Source organism: Hippichthys cyanospilos, chromosome 5 (assembly GCF_059441005.1).
Source record: "Hippichthys cyanospilos isolate Australia breed blue-spotted pipefish chromosome 5, RoL_Hcya_1.0, whole genome shotgun sequence".
NCBI lineage: Eukaryota > Metazoa > Chordata > Actinopteri > Syngnathiformes > Syngnathidae > Hippichthys > Hippichthys cyanospilos.
Genome location: NC_142373.1, coordinates 12,977,136 through 12,995,244, shown reverse-complemented (window position 1 = coordinate 12,995,244; position 18,109 = coordinate 12,977,136). Strand labels below are relative to the sequence as shown.

The 18,109-nt window shown below is 38.9% G+C and overlaps 1 protein-coding gene across 1 annotated transcript in view; it reads right to left on the bottom strand.

The window, feature by feature from the left end:
* Positions 1 to 18,109, bottom strand: part of LOC148423597 (low-density lipoprotein receptor-related protein 1B-like) — a 247,169-nt gene that overhangs the window by 96,086 nt on the left and 132,974 nt on the right. The window contains exons 20-26 of the mRNA XM_088415013.1: positions 16,070 to 16,150; positions 15,816 to 15,986; positions 14,121 to 14,303; positions 10,579 to 10,779; positions 5,531 to 5,776; positions 1,726 to 1,923; positions 1,258 to 1,462 (exon numbers count right to left, since the gene is read on the bottom strand). Coding sequence (XP_088271139.1) covers positions 1,258 to 1,462; positions 1,726 to 1,923; positions 5,531 to 5,776; positions 10,579 to 10,779; positions 14,121 to 14,303; positions 15,816 to 15,986; positions 16,070 to 16,150 — 1,285 coding nt within the window. The remainder of the gene's footprint in view (positions 1 to 1,257; positions 1,463 to 1,725; positions 1,924 to 5,530; positions 5,777 to 10,578; positions 10,780 to 14,120; positions 14,304 to 15,815; positions 15,987 to 16,069; positions 16,151 to 18,109) is intronic.

Sequence of the window (18,109 nt, the reverse complement as noted above, 5' to 3'; positions counted from 1 at the left end):
AGATGAATCTGAGTGGTGTCAATAAAGGGCATTCAAACAACACACCGTGATCGAAAAAGTCTACACACCCATGCTCAAATTTAAAAGAAAATGACACCAAAACGTTCCACCTAATGAAAAAATTCTAATCTTTATTTTGCAAGGGCGTGTGGACTTTTTATATTCACTGTATACATAACTCATATGTATTGACCAGTTGCACTTTGCAAAGTGAAAGGCCAATAGGATCTGCACATTAAGTATGTTTTTCCTAAAATAGAAAACAAAACAGTGATGTACTGTAAAAAGCCTACACAGCCCTGCTCAAACCAGACATTTTCTGGATATGAAAACAAAAAGACACCAAGACTTTCTAGCTTATTGAAAAATAACTTATTTTTTTATGAGAAGGGGACATAAAATAATAAATGAACTGTGTTCGCGCAAGTGAACACACCCTCTCATACAGTAAATTTGCAAAGCTTCTTCTTTTTTTTTGTCTTCCAAAAACATTTAAACTTTTTATATCCAGTGTATACTGTATTTATCTCAAATCATATGTATTGAACCGTTTCACATCCATGTAGCCGAGTGAAAACCAATAAGCTCTTCAATTTAACCCTGGTGCAGTATTTTGATCATTTTTGTGTCATTTCCTTCCACATTATTCTCACAGTATTTTAGCCAATTCCTGGTAATGTACCGTATTTTCTGCACTATAAGGCGCACCGGATTATAAGGCGCACCCTCAATTAACGACATATTTTAAAACCTTTTCTACATAAAGCGCACCAGATTATAACGCGCACCCTCAATTAATGACATGTTTTAAAACTTTTTCAAGCACAATATAGTAATACTCAAAGTAATAACAATAACTCAAATAATAACTCTAAACTCTCAATAGCATCATAACTCAATGTCAATATGTTCAACTGTAAACACACAAAAGAAACAGGTCAAATTTATTTTATCAGTTCATTCCCCATCTACGAATCCCAATCTCAATATTGATATAAGGCGAACCATCAGCTTTTTAAAAAAAATTAAAACTTTTAGGTGTGCCTTATAGTGCGGAAAACGCGGTAATATCTTAGAGGTGGTGCCATGTGTAACTTGGACATGTCAGCATCAGGACAAAATTTCAGCGCCGTCTTTCCCTTTGATCTGAAATGCCTTGGGTGTAAAGATTAAATAATTTGACTAAATACTAATTAAGTCTGTTTTCCAACAAACGCAGCTCATAGTCCAGTAATAGTGAAAGAAGGTATTCCATACCCTTGCCCTGGATCCAGAGCGATGGCCCGCGGATGTTCCATCCCCCCGGCAATCAGCGTCGTACGCATCTGTCCGTTGAGTTTGGCTACCTCAATGTGGTCCAGATTACTGTCGATCCAGTAGAGTTTTCCTGTAATCCAGTCCACAGCCAGGCCTTCCGGGGTAGCCAGGCCGTGCTGTACGACCACCTCGATCCCAGTCACCCCTGACGACAAAAATTCTCTCAATGAGGCATTAACAATACCATCTCACAATGCTAGCAAAAACATTTTTTCTATTTATTTTTTTAAAGTACCTTGTCCTTTGACATGTTTTTCTCACCCAGAAACACTAGACTCTGTATAAGACTTGAATGTGTGTCAGAAGCGGCGAATAAAATGCTCTGTTATCACCCACGAGGGTCTCTTTAGCTAGTACATCACTTAAGTCGTTTGTGTACATACACCATGCGCTCATATGTTGTCCCACCTCCTGTCTCGGAGAGCCGTCCCCTGTAGATCTTATCCTCCACCACATCTGTCCAATAAAGGAGGCTGCGATTAAAGTGGAAATCCAGCGCAATGGTATTCCTCAGGCCGGGTACGAGCAGGCTGTAGTCCCTCTTGTGAAGGTCTATTCGTCTTATCTCGTGGCGAATTGAGAAAATGATGAAAGCCTCAAAGGGATCTGAGCAGGGAAAGTGACAGCAAACCAGGAGCTTGTTTATATTGAGAGTATGACACCGGGGGCTCCGTTAATTGATGGTGTGACATCAACTCCAAGTGGCAAGCTGTGATCGCCTTTAAATGGAGCTTATACACACAACGCAACAGCTAATACATGATTATATTTTTTATACATAGATATAGTCGGTGGGATGTAATTCCCCTAAGTAGATTACGCCTTGCTCTGGAATTTACTTGAGATATGTTACAAGTTATTCTACATTGAGGGTCGCATTAGAGAATCCTATTGTGTGAATTTGTATCTAAATACATCGTACAGGTCTTGAAGATAATATCTGAAGACATGTTCAAAGAAGAGCGAGAACCAAGAGAGGGATACAGATCAGTTATCCATTTTTTTTTTTTTCCCTGAGGGTTTAAAACACGGCCCAGTGACGCATGGATTGCCACGCTCCACTGACCCTCTTGAGACCTATGTCCCCTATTGTGTCAATGGAAAATGGTTTGTTTTTTTAAACGATGCAAATGCATGGCTGAGAAATCATTTAAATGTGCTCTATAAATAAAATTGACTTGACTTGACTTTGCCATGCCCAGTGATGTTTTCTTCAATAACACACAACACACGGTGCACCAGAGTGTGGCAAGAGCGAGCGTTAATTCTCCCAAGTTTCCGCAGCCCTCATACAATCATAGGTCTAGTTATTCAATGTTATCACATGCGGGGTGGCCCTTCTCCGGAGGCGGCCATGTTTGTTATAGCTACGGACAATGGTAAATGCAGCACCAGCAGCACCTCCTGCTGGCCGTAATGAAAACCGGTCTAAATCTTACTCACTATCCCTTTAAAGGGCCTCGCTGAGCCTTTTTTTTTTTTCCAGTTCTTATCATCATTAGCTAATTTAGGAGCGGTAGCTACTTATACAGAAGTCAAGACGGTACTTTTGTCACCTCTGAACATATTTTGTTGTCGTTACAGAAAGGGTGAAGCTATAGTTCTGAAAGCCCGTCTATCGTAAAGCTACATATTTTGACTGAAGATGAAAATGCTTGACATTGCTGCCCTGCGTATTTCACGTTAATTGGTTGCGATCGCAAGTTGCACAGTGCATTTATTTATAGAACGGCTCTTTTGAGTCAACATTTTTGTGCTTAAGTTGCTAAATCTAGTGACAAGTCCTTAAACTGGCAGCAGCAGCGCTTGCACGAGTAAAGTTTGCCCAGCGAGACTCGGTTTAATGCGCCAAAAGATTTCTGCTTCCAGAATAGCCAACTCACACAAAAAACAGGATGTACATGCTCAATAAAGTAATCAAATGAATGCCTCAAAAACATGCACTAATTTGTTGGGTCCTTTAAGATATTTGTTTAAAGTCGAAGTAAATACTTAAAATGACTCAGCAAATGCAGTTAAAATGGCTCCCTTGCTTTAATGACGGAAAATATCTGCGCTTCATTTTTTTCTAAGAAAGTTTTTTCTTTGTTTTTTTTAATTACTAGGATGCGCAAAGAAAAAGGTGTAGCGGCAGCACACTTGGGATATCACAAAGAATCCAATAACACTTCTCTCCAGATTGAATTGTTTTTGTTTGCATGCAAAGTATGATTTATGATGAAGTGCGACAATTTTGATGGGCTTCCAGAGAGAAAATGCTTGTGTTCCCTTTCACGTTAATGTGTGATTAGACTTGCGAATGCCATCAGTCTTGAAATGAAAATAGAGAAGCGAGTAATCAAAACAAGGTCCATTAATCTGGCCGTGACACGCCAACGTTGTGTGTGCGTACGTGTGTGTGTGTGTGGCGTGTGTGTGTGTGTGTGTGGGAGATCGCTGTCTTATTTTAAGTGGTTACGGAGCAGCCTCATGAAAACACGCTCATTCAATAACATCGGAAATACTCGGAAGCAACATTTACAAAGTGTCTGCGCTTGTGAAAGATTTTAGGAAAGTGTCTACAAAGGTGATGAAAGCTGCGGTTTGTGGGCGGGCGCCGCATCGACGCAGATAGAAAGAGACGTTCACAAGCCAGCATTGGCATGTCAATGATAATTGAATGAGATTCGAATCTGACCTCCAAAACCACCTTTTCTTCCTGTTTTGCAGAGTAGCGCCGCTTTTGAGAAAAGAAAAGGTTTCCGCATGTATTTATACTTTTGTTTTAATAATAAGTATGCAAATGCACTACCCGACAAACAAACAGAGCTTGAACTAAGTCAGTCAAAAGGTTGGACAGTTTCTTATTCAACATTCTAGGTTATCAGGTCGATATTAAACTTGTTTTAATGCTGCGGTTCTGAAAAGGGGGGTGCGTGAAGGCTTTTTAGGAGCATATCTAATTTAATGAATGCCGTGAAAGAAGCACTGCTTTTCAACTTAAGAGAAAATTGATTGGAACATGAATCAACTTTATGCTTGTGTGACAGTCACTCCTTTGCAAAAAGTATGACTTTATGTTTTATACCAATGCAGTTTGGCATTACTAATGACACAATTTTATGACAAGAACAGTGCATTTTTTCAAACTAGGAGCAAATTGATAAGAACATGAAGAACATTTTTGCTTGATTGGGTTAGAGTGAAAGCTATGCAAGTATGCCTTTCTTTTGTTAAGTTTTATACAGAGACAATCATTACTAATGAAACAATTTAATGGAAAGAACAGGACATGTTCTCTTTTCAAATTAAGAGTAAATTGAATGGGAAATTGAATGGGACCAAGCAACTTTTTGCTTAATTGTGTTATAGTGACTCCTTTGTAAAACATGTATGCTTTGAATTGAATTTGCCGGCAGATGAGCCATATGATTCATATGATGAGTTCATCAGGAAGTTCTGCAGGAGCACGATAACGATCATGTTAATTTGAAGATGCAGCAGAAGAGGGTTACACTGAAAAAATACTGGATGGGACCGGAGTTGGTGACACCCACTCTAGTACCTAAAGTATTACCTTAATACTTAGTACCTAAGGTAATCGATTACTTTAGTACTTGATTTCCTAAAGTAATGGATTAGTACTTAGTTTAGCACCTAAAATTGTCCAACCTAAAAAAAAAAACACTTTCAGCATTTTGGTACATCAAGTAATAGATTACAATGTTACTCCATTCATTAATTACTTTATACTTCTTAATTCAAATGTCTGGACTCTTAATTAAAGGGAAAAATGATGTCTTTGGGCCCGAATTAGTTCAAAACAAAAAACGATTTGCTGATACGTCCCCTCAGATGTTTGCGTACCCCCATTTGAGAACCAGTGATGGAGACTGGCCCCCCGTCACGTGACAGACTTTAAAATGTAGCAATAATGTGCTCCAAAAGTGCGGATGGGTAGAACTAAGAATATTCCACAGACAATTCTTAATGCAGGCCCCCCAAAAAATTTTTGTTGAGGTCTTTTTTTTTTTTTTTTTTAACCTGACAACGTATGCTTCTTTTGTATTAATAAGCACCATATATGGCTCTCTCATTAAAGTTCCAAACTGTGTGGTCAGCAACAACAGCAACGATCCCGAGTTACAAAGAAGCTAGTGAGGCAAAGGATGAAATGCAACGGCGGCAGGGCCACAAATTAGCATAAGCCGGCGTCCCCGGGGCGGCGCGGTACCTGTGCTGTGGCAGCTGTCTCCGTCCGGGTCCAGCCTCCATCCGGGATAACAGGAGCACTTGACTGTGGTCTTGTACTGCTCACACACTTGGCTGCACTTCAGGTGGCGGCTGCAGTAGTCCACCACCTCGCATGTCTTGTTGCCGGAGTCCAAGTGAAGTCCCGGGGGGCACGAGCACACGACCCCTGTCCCCGGCGCCACCGTGCACATGTGGCTGCAGCCGCCTCGGGCCACCAGACACATGTCTGCGGTAAACAAGAGGCAAAGTGGCTCACAATCCGGCGGAGGAAACGCTTGAATTTTAAAGTTGCTTGGAAGAAAAACAAAAAACTATTAACACTCTTGAAGGCAGAAACTTCGACAAAATAAACACATACTTTTGCGAAGGAGTCGTTAGAACATAATTTAGCGATACATTCCTTCATCTTCCGATTCATTCGCTCTTATTTTGAAAACAAACAAGTACTGTTCCTGAAAGTGAAGAAAACAATTCAATGGGATTTGCAGAAATCCCCTGAAGGGTCTTCATGCACCCCCATTTGAGCTAAGGGGGTACTCGGCTTCAAAAAAATTTCAGGGGGTGCATCATTGTAAAAAGGTTCAAAATTACAGGTCTATTTGCTTGCCCCCCAGAAAAATCTATTGCGGAGAATGCCCATAATCAGCAAAAAGTAATTTTGGATGAGAAATTAAAGACTGAAAAGAGAATACTTTGATTTCATAAACTAGCTTTGTAAGAGTATCTCTTTTTTCAGCAACTACAGAAGATACTGTAGATCACATAACATCATTTGTTTTATTTCTGGCTTGTCTGCTAATAAATTGTGTCGCTAAAAACAATACGCATCATTATAAAACTTAATAAAGAAAATAAAGGATGACAACCTTTTGCAGGCGTGTCACCATAACAATTGAGCAATAGTTTGCTTCCTGTTTCAACTAATTTTCTCAGTTTGAAAAAAAAGGTGTAGAGTTCTTTTCACAAAAGTAAAAAAGATCAAATTAGATATGCTGATACCTGCAGAAATCCTGTTTAAAGTTCATGCACTCCTGTGGGTACATGCATCCCCATTTGAGAACCACTGCTCTTAAACAGTGAATTTGAACCTTTTTTTTTAAAACTGATGTACCCTATATGAATTTTTTTCTCAGCCAAGTACAGAATTCTGTGCCACCGCTGTCTGATTTATTAAACAGTGGAACTGTAGTGGTATGTCTAGGCATATAATATTCAGCAGTTCAATCTCAGCATCTTCTCTGCTGGAAAATTGCGTCACTTACGACAATTAGCATCTGTATAAATTTTACCACAATAAAAGCATACAGTGTTGCCATGTCACAGTTTTGCAATGAGTTTTCCATGCTCCAGTTAATTTGCTCTTAATTTGAAAAGAAAACGCTGGACTACATCATTAATGACATTTATTCTCCTCCAGTATTTCTATGTATAATTCGTTTCCTTAAAAGCCGACCATTGTTTCGGAAAGGAAGAGCTGGTGCTGTCGAAAGTGTGGGAAAATTGAGTAGAGTGCGGTCACAATAGCTCATGGTGGATGTGAGATCTGGTCATCTGGTGCAAAAAAAAAAAAAAAAAAGACCCTGAAGGTCTCCCCGAGCACAACCTAATTGACTTTGAGGGAAAAGGTTCTTTTCTCAGCTAAGATAATGCAAGCACTCGAGGGTCCTAAAGAGCACCCCTGAGGCTAGGCGAGCGCTGCTGGAGAAAATGAAAGTCCGTGTTTACGCTGGTCATTTGGAGAGATTAGAGGGAGAGTGTGAGCCACATGAGATCTCATTCTTCCCTTCGTATGGCACTTGGACAAACACTTGCTGATCATTAACCCGGAGTGTTTCCACATTGTCTGCCCTTTTTCTTCGGGATCCAACAACTGCGGTGACGGACGCTAGACGCTCAAACCGGCACTGATGAAAATGGATGTCAAACAATATATTGTTTCATATAAACGGTGAGGACACTGGCTCCATAACAATTGAAGAAAAAGCCACATATTTATTTCTAACAGCCAATATTTCATTCTAACATCTGTTTGTTGTGGTGATTGAATTACAGGTGATTCATACTAAATCACAGCGATATCTCAACACCTCTCACAGCTTATGTGTACAGCAATATATCAGATGATCTACGCAGATGATAAAGAACGTATGACCGCGAGCACGCTTAGGTTTTCTTCGTCTGTAGTCACGGCATCGTGTAAATGTTTAAAAAATGAAAGCATCGGTGCTAATTAGCATCAGCATTATGCAATCAGACTGAGCTATCGAGTCGTTTACAAATTTCATTTTATTTAGGGAGAAGAGCAGACAAGTGGGACACCAACTTCCTCAATTATGACCAAAAAACTGTGGTGTCAGCTGAGCGTGAACTTCTTTTTTTTTTGCCTATTTGTCGACTTGCAACCAATTCAAAATGAGCTGTCTCTGGCTCGCTAGCCTAATTAGGATAGGCAGTGTATAAAATAGATCTATTGATTATTGGGATAATGTCCATCTATGCAAGCATCTTTCATCGTATTATTGGGATGTCTCCCAGACAGCATCATTAACAGCGGGATGGCTGGTGGACAAAACAGTAATCGGCGAGAGTGCAAAAGTGAATGAATGGTTGTCTGTCTCCGCGTGTCAGCCCGGCAATTTAAGAGCAATCTGTCCGGGCGTGCACGGCGCCTCTCGCCACGTGTCATTTGTGACAGGTTCCGCCTCTTTGCAACCCTGCAAAAGATAAGCTGGGAAATTGACGGGCAGGCAGAAAGCAGCGTATTTTTGAAATGTAGTTTAGATGATGCAAACAAGTTCATGGAACATGCTGATGTGAAGCGAATTTTGTAGAAAATAGCACTAGAAATGAACTGGCGCTGTGGACATGACCTCTGGCTCTCAACTTGTTTTTTCATCCTTTTCTTGCGCCGCTGTCAAATTTGCGTTTTAACCAAATGGTCCGCTACTACTGACCCTTACCCATATTTTCAAAATTGAACATTTTGGTTTGATTCAATGTCCGTGCATATTTTAAAATCAAAGAACATCATAAATTCTGCTTTTGTTGTTACACCCTCATCGATATTCGATACATATTGCATTTACAGTTTCATTGTGTGAATGCTTTTTCACACTGTATTCCGATTTACTTATTTTATATATTGACTTACGATATATACCTAAAATGCTCCTAAACTTTTTCCCCATTTTTATTGCCACATAATTTTCACAATTCTAAATTGAAAATACTCGAAAAATTCACGCCAAACAGGATGCTATATTTGTCACTCAACATAAATAATGTTGTCCCACAGTTGAATATTTTGCATTAGAAATGTCCACATTCATTTATAATGGGTAGGATATAATTTTTTCTATTCTAGCATTCCACAATTTTAACACAATCAAACATCATTGCATGTACTCAATTATTTTGGAATTGCCCACTATTATTAAAGAGTTGGTGGTCCCAATCCCGCCTCACACTTACAAATCTAAGTGTTAACTGGTTTCACCAAGAAGGTTCGATACAATTTTATATTTATCCAATATATTTAATTTCAGATCAAAAATGCGTTTTAATGATTCATCATTCATCACTCAAAACGACAGAAAATACCTCTTTAAAACTACTGCTTTAGGTATAGTAGGAAGTCATGGGACGGGATCGAATTTATCCACTGAATATTAGACACAGCTAATTATTAACTACGTAGTTAGTTTTCACATTACATACTTTTCAATTTGACTCCAAAGAATCTCACATCAGTTCACATATTTTCATTCAACGTTCCACAGATAACTTTCGGCATTCACACGCAACTTCTTCTGCGACTATTCCATTTTCTAGGTTCTTTTCCCAAGAACATTAGAAATAAACATTCGGCTATCCTACCTTTGAAAGCTGCATTTTGACAGTTTGGGAAAAAAAAAAAAGGAATATATCTGCATACCAGACAAATAACCCCCAAGGAGATTTAAATGTCCATTGAAGCCAAAAAGAACCAAAGGAACCGCAGCAAAGGTCCGAAAGTTGTTGACAATTTGAAATGGATTCAAGCTGTTTTACGGCTGAAGTTTCTGCAAAGTTAAAGTGAAAACTTCAAAGGTCAGGTTCACACCCACCTCCAACTGGCGGGATGCGCTCAGCATGCAGTCAGATTCTTGTCAAACCAAATCCAACGCGAACACACTTTCAAAGGCCAAACTTGAGAAATTCCTCTCCTCGCCTCCTTATGTATTTATTTGCTTTTCATTTCTAATGTCAACCCATTGATGTTGCATACTGGGGCGGCTCGGCAAAAAAAAAAAAAAAAAAATGAGGAGTGTAATCAGCTAGTTTTTTGCTGTGATTTTTCTGGATCGGGGTCGATAGCCATTTTGACCCGGTGCCCATATATATATATATATATATATATATATATATATATATATATATATATGTGTGTGTGTATAATGTACACAGTGGACCTCTGGGTTACAGCGTCCCTGGCTTACGTTTTTTTCACGTTACGATGTGGAATACAATGTGGAATACTGAGTTTTTTCGTCCTCTCTTTAAGGCATTTATCCTGCTTTATAATAAAATCGACAACTGTCATGACCAGTTACTACTTCAGTTATGTCTTACTGTATATAGGTGCTTTTAATCTGTTAGGTCACACTATATTTCCGTTTCCTGTTTTGACCTTCCTGAAACTGATTGGCTGTCTCACATCATGTTTCGTGTCCCGTGGCACCAAAAATGTCCTATAGATGTCACCTTATCATCCAATCGCGCAAACGTCATTGACTGCAATTCAAATGTGTCACTTGTTGTGGGAAAGTGTGATGGGAAAATGAAAACGAAGCCTCATGAAGCACTTATATCGTTTTGCACCTTAAATTGCACTCTTGGTTTAAAGATGCCATGGAAATTTAACATGTTCCCATTGCCCTAGCCTTTACCTTTCAACCAAGACCTCGATCTAAAGGATTTAAAAAAAATAACCCAAATGCTTCATGAAGCTTCATTTTTCAAGCACTAGCTCAAATAATCCGATATTACCGCATATGGGTCCTTCGTCGGAGCGGTCGGCACAGTCCACTTTGCTGTTGCAGATCTTGTCGGGCGTCAAGCAGATGGAAGTGTCGTTGGCGCAGTGATACTTTGGCGGTTTACAGATAGCCGACTCGCAGGACTCCTCGTCCGAGCGATCCTCACAGTCGATGTCGCCGTCACATACCCAGCTCTTGGTGATGCACTTGCCTGGAAAGAAAGATCCGGACCGCTTACATACTACACCATTGAGGATTCTTCAATGTTAACAACACGGATATGAGACATCTATTCCCAAAATGGTGGTGGCATTCACACAGCCAATCACAGCGAAGGACATTGTCCAGTGTGGGAGGAAGCCAGAATCTGAGAGAATCCACTCAGGCTGGGGGAAAACATGCAAACTCCACACGGGAAGGCTGAAGTGGATTTGAACGCGGGTCCCTGAACTGTGAAGCGGACATGCTAACCGCCGCGCTACCGAGCCGCCTCATTAAAATTGGCTACTGCGGTTGCGGGTGAAACGGTTTGGGGCAAATACAGGGCTAGACAAAAACAATTGGAACATCAAACATTTATCAAACCTTAAAATATTGCTTTCTTTACCAATCAAGACCTCTGTTGCCACACTTTAATAGTTAAATCACCAATGTGGCGAAGGTAATATATAATCACATGTGGCAGTGGGCCAATAAGTGGCGATCACTTTGTGAATATGCAAATTTTACAGGGGGGTGAGAAAAGGATGAAAAAAATAAAAGCTATGACATAAATCATAGGTGTTGAACTCTAGTCCTCGAGGGTCGGCATCCAGCATGTTTTCCGGTTTTCTTTCCCAAACACACCTGATTCAAATGATTAGTTCATTAGCAAGCTCTGCAGGAGCTCCAAAATGATCCCAAACATTTGAATCAGGTGTTTTTGATGGAAAAGGTTTGAAAACATGAAGGATACCGGCCCTCGAGGACTGGAATTCGACACCTGTGACATAAATAGTGAAGCCATGTCAGTACATTTTTCAACCTTATTTTTTATGAAAATCAATGATTTGAAGGGTGAAATACAGAATAAATCAGAAATGTGTTTGTATTTTTTTTTTTTTATTCAAAATGGGAGTTCCCGGAGCTATGGAAAAAAAATTGTAGGAAAAAAAAATCCTTGGGTTTTTGGTACATTGTTTCTTTATGTACAAAACAAAGCAAAAAAAAAATCACGAAAAAACATGCCTATAGTTAACTGCAAACAGTTGAAAACAGCATGAAACAGACCCTATAAATCATTTTTTTTCATCCAAAATTGTTTGTGCCGATTAGGTGCCACTCGGCTGGAAAAAAAAAAAAAAAAAAAATCACAACGGGAACATACTGCAGTTTGAATTTTTTTACTTCAAGGCAAGCGAATGCCGTGGGTCCTCAAACAGCAACTATGAAGTTAAGCAACTTGTGTCCATCATTTCCGCTGCTTCTTATTGAGCTTATTGGAAGGAAGTAGGTGGAAGTACGAACAGAATGAGGCGAGCAAAGAAAAAAAAAAAAAAACATCATAGATGCCAGCATGCCTCATCATTTTTTGTTGCCGGTGCGGTATCGCGGCATATTCCAATTTACAGATTTGACTTCAAAGTCACCACATTGGGTTTATTATTGGTGCCAGATGAGCGCGTGTGGGAGGATGAAGCGACAGCTGAGGATGTCATTGTGCGTGCGTGTGTACATTTGTCGATATTGACTGGGAAGCTCGGAAAATAAATAAATAAAAATTGTATATCGGTGTTGGAGCGAGGCCTCCGTATGTTTGGCGCCTGCTGTGATGCCCGCGCAGAAGCAGGAGAAACTACAAGGCTGTAGGTTGAAATATACAATAATACAACATGGCGGTAGCGTGAACAAGATGACCTTGGAAGAAAAATGATAAAAAACATGCATGGCTTGTTTACAAAAAAGAACACGGGATGAATAAAAGGGGAGTGAAATAAATTGTAGAATACAAAAACATCATTATTCATGGAGTGGGCGGCACAAAAAAACTTTTTCTGGGGAAAAAAAAAAACATAAGCATGAATATTTTTTTTCTCTGATCAAATCACTTTTTGGATGAAGCTACATAGGAGATGATGTGCAACATCGCTGTCAGAAAATTGCGTCATTAATGACAATGCACAATTGAATGGATTTGACAAAAAAAGAAGAGGCATACAACATGCAACAAAATATCACTATAAGACAATTCAGTAATGAACTGCTTCATGTGCTAATCCATTTGCTCTCAATTTAAAAATAAAAAATGTAAAGTGTCTGTCATGATAATAGAATGCATTAAATTAAACATGCTGATACAAGATTTCACATGAAGTGTGTTCATGTACCTTCATTTGAGAACCACTTCTCTAAAACAGTCTTTCTCAAGATATTTTTTTTACCGACGTACCCCCTTGAAATATATATATTTTTTGAAGTAAGTACCCCATAACTAGAGCAAAATAATATTGCTCATATAAAAAATTAACGAGACTTAAAACAAACTGTTTAACCATCAGTCTCTGATTCATTAAACTTTGGAAATACATTTGTAGTGGTTTTCTATGTGTATATTTTTCAGCAGAGCCATAATATGGAGGTCATAACATCATCTGTTTTATTTCTGGCTTTTCATTGCCTCCCTAATGATAATGTGCAACACTAAAACATAGTTTTCCAATAAGATGCTTCATGTTCCAATTAATTTCCTCTTAATTTGAAAATAAATATGTATTGTTTCTCTCACGGCGGCAAATGCATTAAATTAGGTTTGCTGTGACCTGTGGAAACCCTGTTGAAATTTTATACCCGGCAGTTGGATCCAAAAGAACCAAATTTTGGGTCAAAACCAGACAATGTACGGTTCATATTTTGTTGACTGTTATATAAGAAAAAAAAAAAAATCACATTTTTTGTGCTAAACAATACAACAACTTGGGTGAAATTGATCCAAAAATCCGGTTAGACCATTTTCAGACCGTTATGTTCGTTATGTTAGAATGTAAGTAAACTAGTCTCATTGAATTATGTTTTCATGTTCTCAGCTCGACATTGCTTATTTTAAAATGAGTCAATAATTTACTTCGTCTGCTTGCGTGTTTCTGTCAGAATCTGTTGAAATACCTCACCTTTGTTTGCATGGCGTCTCTGTGGTAATCGAAGCTCCCCACAGAAGGGTTGTTGAAGAGAAATCAATGATGAAATAGTGAAATCAACAGAAAATGTAGTGTCTTTTATTAAACCCCTTTTCAGCCTCTATTTGCCATCATTTTATGAATACAGCAAAAATGTGCGATAATACAAATAAGGCCCAAGATCCAAATACAAGATTGAACAAAACAAATGACAACTGAATAGCTTATGCAAGTGGTTCTCAAATGGACGTATGATGCATGCACACCTGGGGGTAGGCAGACACTTTTTTACATATTATAACAGGATTAAGTTGATGATTTTTGCTGCCATTTTTTTTTTTTGGGCAAAACATGAATTATGCTGCCATTAATATTATAATATATATTTTTTTTACATTACCTGTATCTTTGCAGGTAAACTTGGCTTTGGGGTCGCACATCCTTTTGGTGCCTTCGCAATCTTTCTCGTCGCTGCCGTCTTCGCAATCCTTGTCGCCGTCACATCGCCAGCGCTCGGGGATGCAAGTCCCATCTGTGACACAGTGGAATTCTTCCCCACTGCACTCAATCACAGTTGGCAGGGCTGAAAGGAAAGTCACTCAACTATTGATTGGATCGCATCACAGCTCCGAAATACAGTCGCGGGCCACAGAATCATCCTAGGGGGGCGTGTTTTATTGCTCACGTATTTGTACAGTATTTACAGCTAAGGCAAGGCACTTCTTGACTTGCTTGTTTTCTGAAATAAAACAGTCCACATTTGGAAACTTTATACGCCATATGCCAAAAACTCCATATGACCACCAATGGTCAATGTAACATTTTTTTCACAAATTGATAGTAATGGTAAAGGCCCAGGTTGTCTATTTGGGTTTCAGGCTATCTGAATGACAAAATATTTGATAACTGCTGCTCTAGCAACGCGATTATTATTTTTGTTGACAGTGAAAGTTGACATAAGCTCCACCTATGTCTACAACTCACTGTATACCATGAGCAAGGGTCTCCCAAAATGTGTTTCAAAAGGTTAAAAAGACAGATATATTTCATAAATTATTTCATGATTGTAAGAGCAAAAGAAACGGCTGCTCTGTTCAAAACTAAACAAGCATGTTGGAGAATCAGGTGGAGCTGACAACTCAATGCTCCAGACTCAAAACCCAAAAGTCCTGTTCAGCCGAGTCAAAGCTCAGGCTGACTCATTCCTTTGTGCTCAAAGTAAAAGCAGAGCCGCAAGCATCAGAAAAATGGTTTGATGAATAGTCGCCATATTCCAATGACAAGCAAGTGAGCTGTGAGGGTGCATTAGTTGTTTTTTTCCCCCCCTGAATTAATTAGATTAAATGATTCAGCTCCCGATGTCGAAGTTCCCCCAGAACAGCGACTAGATAAGATTAGTCACACATGAGTGTTAAAACAACGTTATTCAAATTAAGATGATTCATTGCTGAACTCGTAATTACAACAGAATTTATGCATTGCCGTGAATTGCCAAAACACAATTAGCGCGCTAAAATGGATAAAAGAAAAAAAGCCCATCATTAAAAGTCATGGCTTGCACAGAAAAATTAATACTGTCAAGCTAAGGATTTTTTTTTAAATAATTGATTGTCAAATTCGAATAACAGAGCTAGCCGATCCATCTGTCCGTTATTTTTTTACCCTTTATTTTTCATTGAGGTGGCTGAGGAATTCCCATTTGAAGCCGCCGGTGACAGCGAGCGCTCTAAATTGGCCACGCTAGCCTTGATCTACATGCCTGACTTAAATCGAGACATGGGCGCACTCAAGGCCAACACTGAGGCACTCTAAAGCTGCCTAACCAGCACAATATGTGATGAGAAGATGTATTTCCAGGCCATTGGCATAGCTAGCATAGATGCGCAAGTTCTTGTGTCATCACATCGACCAAGTTCAATACACATTGCAAATTTACTGTATATGTGTTGACATGAATCAATATGTTTGAATTCCCACATAAGCAACTAAATTTTGGAAATATGCTGGATTATAGCTGACATGAATGCAGAAAACCTCACACTGGCATAGCTTGCTAGCTAGCTAGCTAAGACCTGCAATTTGATTAAATTCTTACCAGCTGATCCACCCCGACAGGTGGTGTTCTCATCACTGAAGTCTCCACAGTCGTTATCGCCATCACAGGCCCAGTGATCTGGGATGCAGCGGCCACTGGTGCACTGGAACTGGTTGTTGGAGCAGGACTTGGCGCAGCCCACTTCATCACTGCCATCGCCGCAGTCGTCGTCTGGGCGTTTTGATGAAAAATGACTTCGGTCAATGTTGAGGGAAAGAAGTGACGGTCTTGTTTTAAAAATGTCTTCTCCAAACCTGAGTCACAGCGCCACTTCTCACTGATGCATCGTCCGTTGGAGCAGGTGAACTGCGTGAGGGTCTCACAAGTGGGAAAAGCTGTTGAAACACAAAAAAAAGGCTATTTTCCATACAAACCTAAAATGGAACTCCACTTTCATTTGTTTAAAGTTCTTTTTAAGTCAAATGATCCAGTTGAAAGATGGTATTTTTTCTACAATGTTTAAAACATAGAAGCAAAACTGGCCGGATCAGGCGGCAACCACGTCAACGTTTGTCCTCTGCCCGCGTCTCATTCCAGGAGACTTCAATTCTATCTTACCTACAGAAATATGGATTCTTCTTCTTTCCTGACATTTCTATTCCCGACAGAGATTGTTCTCTTTTCAGACGTTGAGATAAGACCTCGGTATGATTAAGATATCCTTACAGGATGTCGAAACCTTTATTGACTTCGGAATGAAACGCAATTCTAGATTGGAATTGATTTGTTAGCATGTGCTTCTCTTGACTGTAATATGTACTGACCATTTATGGGGGGGATATTTTGTGTTTGTTCATTGAAAACACACAGTGGTTGTTCTGACAAAAACAGCATAAAAATATATTACAAACAATATATCTGTTGCTAGAGCTGATGTTGAAAAAAATGATTTGTAAAAGAAACTAAATCTTTGTTGTAACACTTAATGGGGACTTAATAATGGGGACCATTCCTGGTCCTTAGGGACTATAGTGCAAATTTATGTATTGTTAGATTTGATAATACTGAAAATATTTAATATACGTATTGGAAACAAATATTAGCTCATCATTAAAAAAAAAGAAAAAATATAATGTAGACCATTCATGGTCCCTAGTCAATTTTTTTGTTGTTTTTTGTTTTTTTGTTTTGTTTTTTTTTTGTTTTTTTAAAACACTGTTATTGGTCCAATAAAAATACATTAAGTTCTTCATTGGTGTTATGAATTATCAATCTACCAAAGGCACTAATACAATTATCAAAATGTCTTTCTTTCTTTCTTTCTTCTTGACACCTTTTTAGTGGAAAACAATACATATTTTGTATTTATACTTTCAATAAGCATAAAAATGTAAGAAAAAAAATAGAATAATGTGTGCTACAATCTTAAGTTGGACTCGAAGTTATTGAAAAGATATGTTGAAAGTAAAAAAAAAATATATATATTTGTTTCAAGACTTTTGTACATGGGACCATTTATGGACTTTAAGGATTTAAATGTTCACTAAACAGGTAAACAGGAACGTGCCTCAAGAGACATATATATATATATATATATATATATATATATATATATATATATATATATATATATATATATATATATATTTTATTCTTCTTTGTCATGTATACCAAATAGTCATTGGACAGACAATGGGTGGATAGGATTTAACATTCATTAAAAATGAAGCAGAAGACATCCATAAATAATGAAGGTTTCAAGTAAACAGCGTGCCTGGCTAAAAATGAAACGCCGACATCCATAAATAATGTCAGGTTGCCATGAACAAAGAGCTCAATGTGCGACAGTGTGTGACAACTCTTAAACTCCTGACAAACAAAATCTCCGTTGGCTTCCATTTTGAAGGAAAGCGCAAGTGCGCTTGAGGTCTTCTTCTCAGACCCAGCGAAGCTCCAGCCAAGCTGCACAGTGGAGTGCCTGGAGGGGAGTAATGCCTGAGGAAGTTGAGACAACAAGCAAGCGAGCGAGAGAATCTGTTTTCCTGCCCAGCTTGATTATGATTGAAGGAAGCCAAGCATGAACTTCAATTATTGCCAACACCCTGGCTGTTTGTGACGATGTTTCCAAGCGGCTTAAAATGCACCAAAGGGAGTCGGAGGCCAATCGGTCCGCCGCCAAGCTTGGCAACAATTGCTCACTGCATTCTAAAGCCGATTCAAGAAAAATCTCCAACCTTTCAATAGTTTAAGTACAATGTATATGTTGCTAAACAGTCACTGGGACTATGGCGAAACTCGAGGCCATTTTGTACATGTTGTTATAATTTCTTTTTCTCATTTCTGAAAGGGAAACG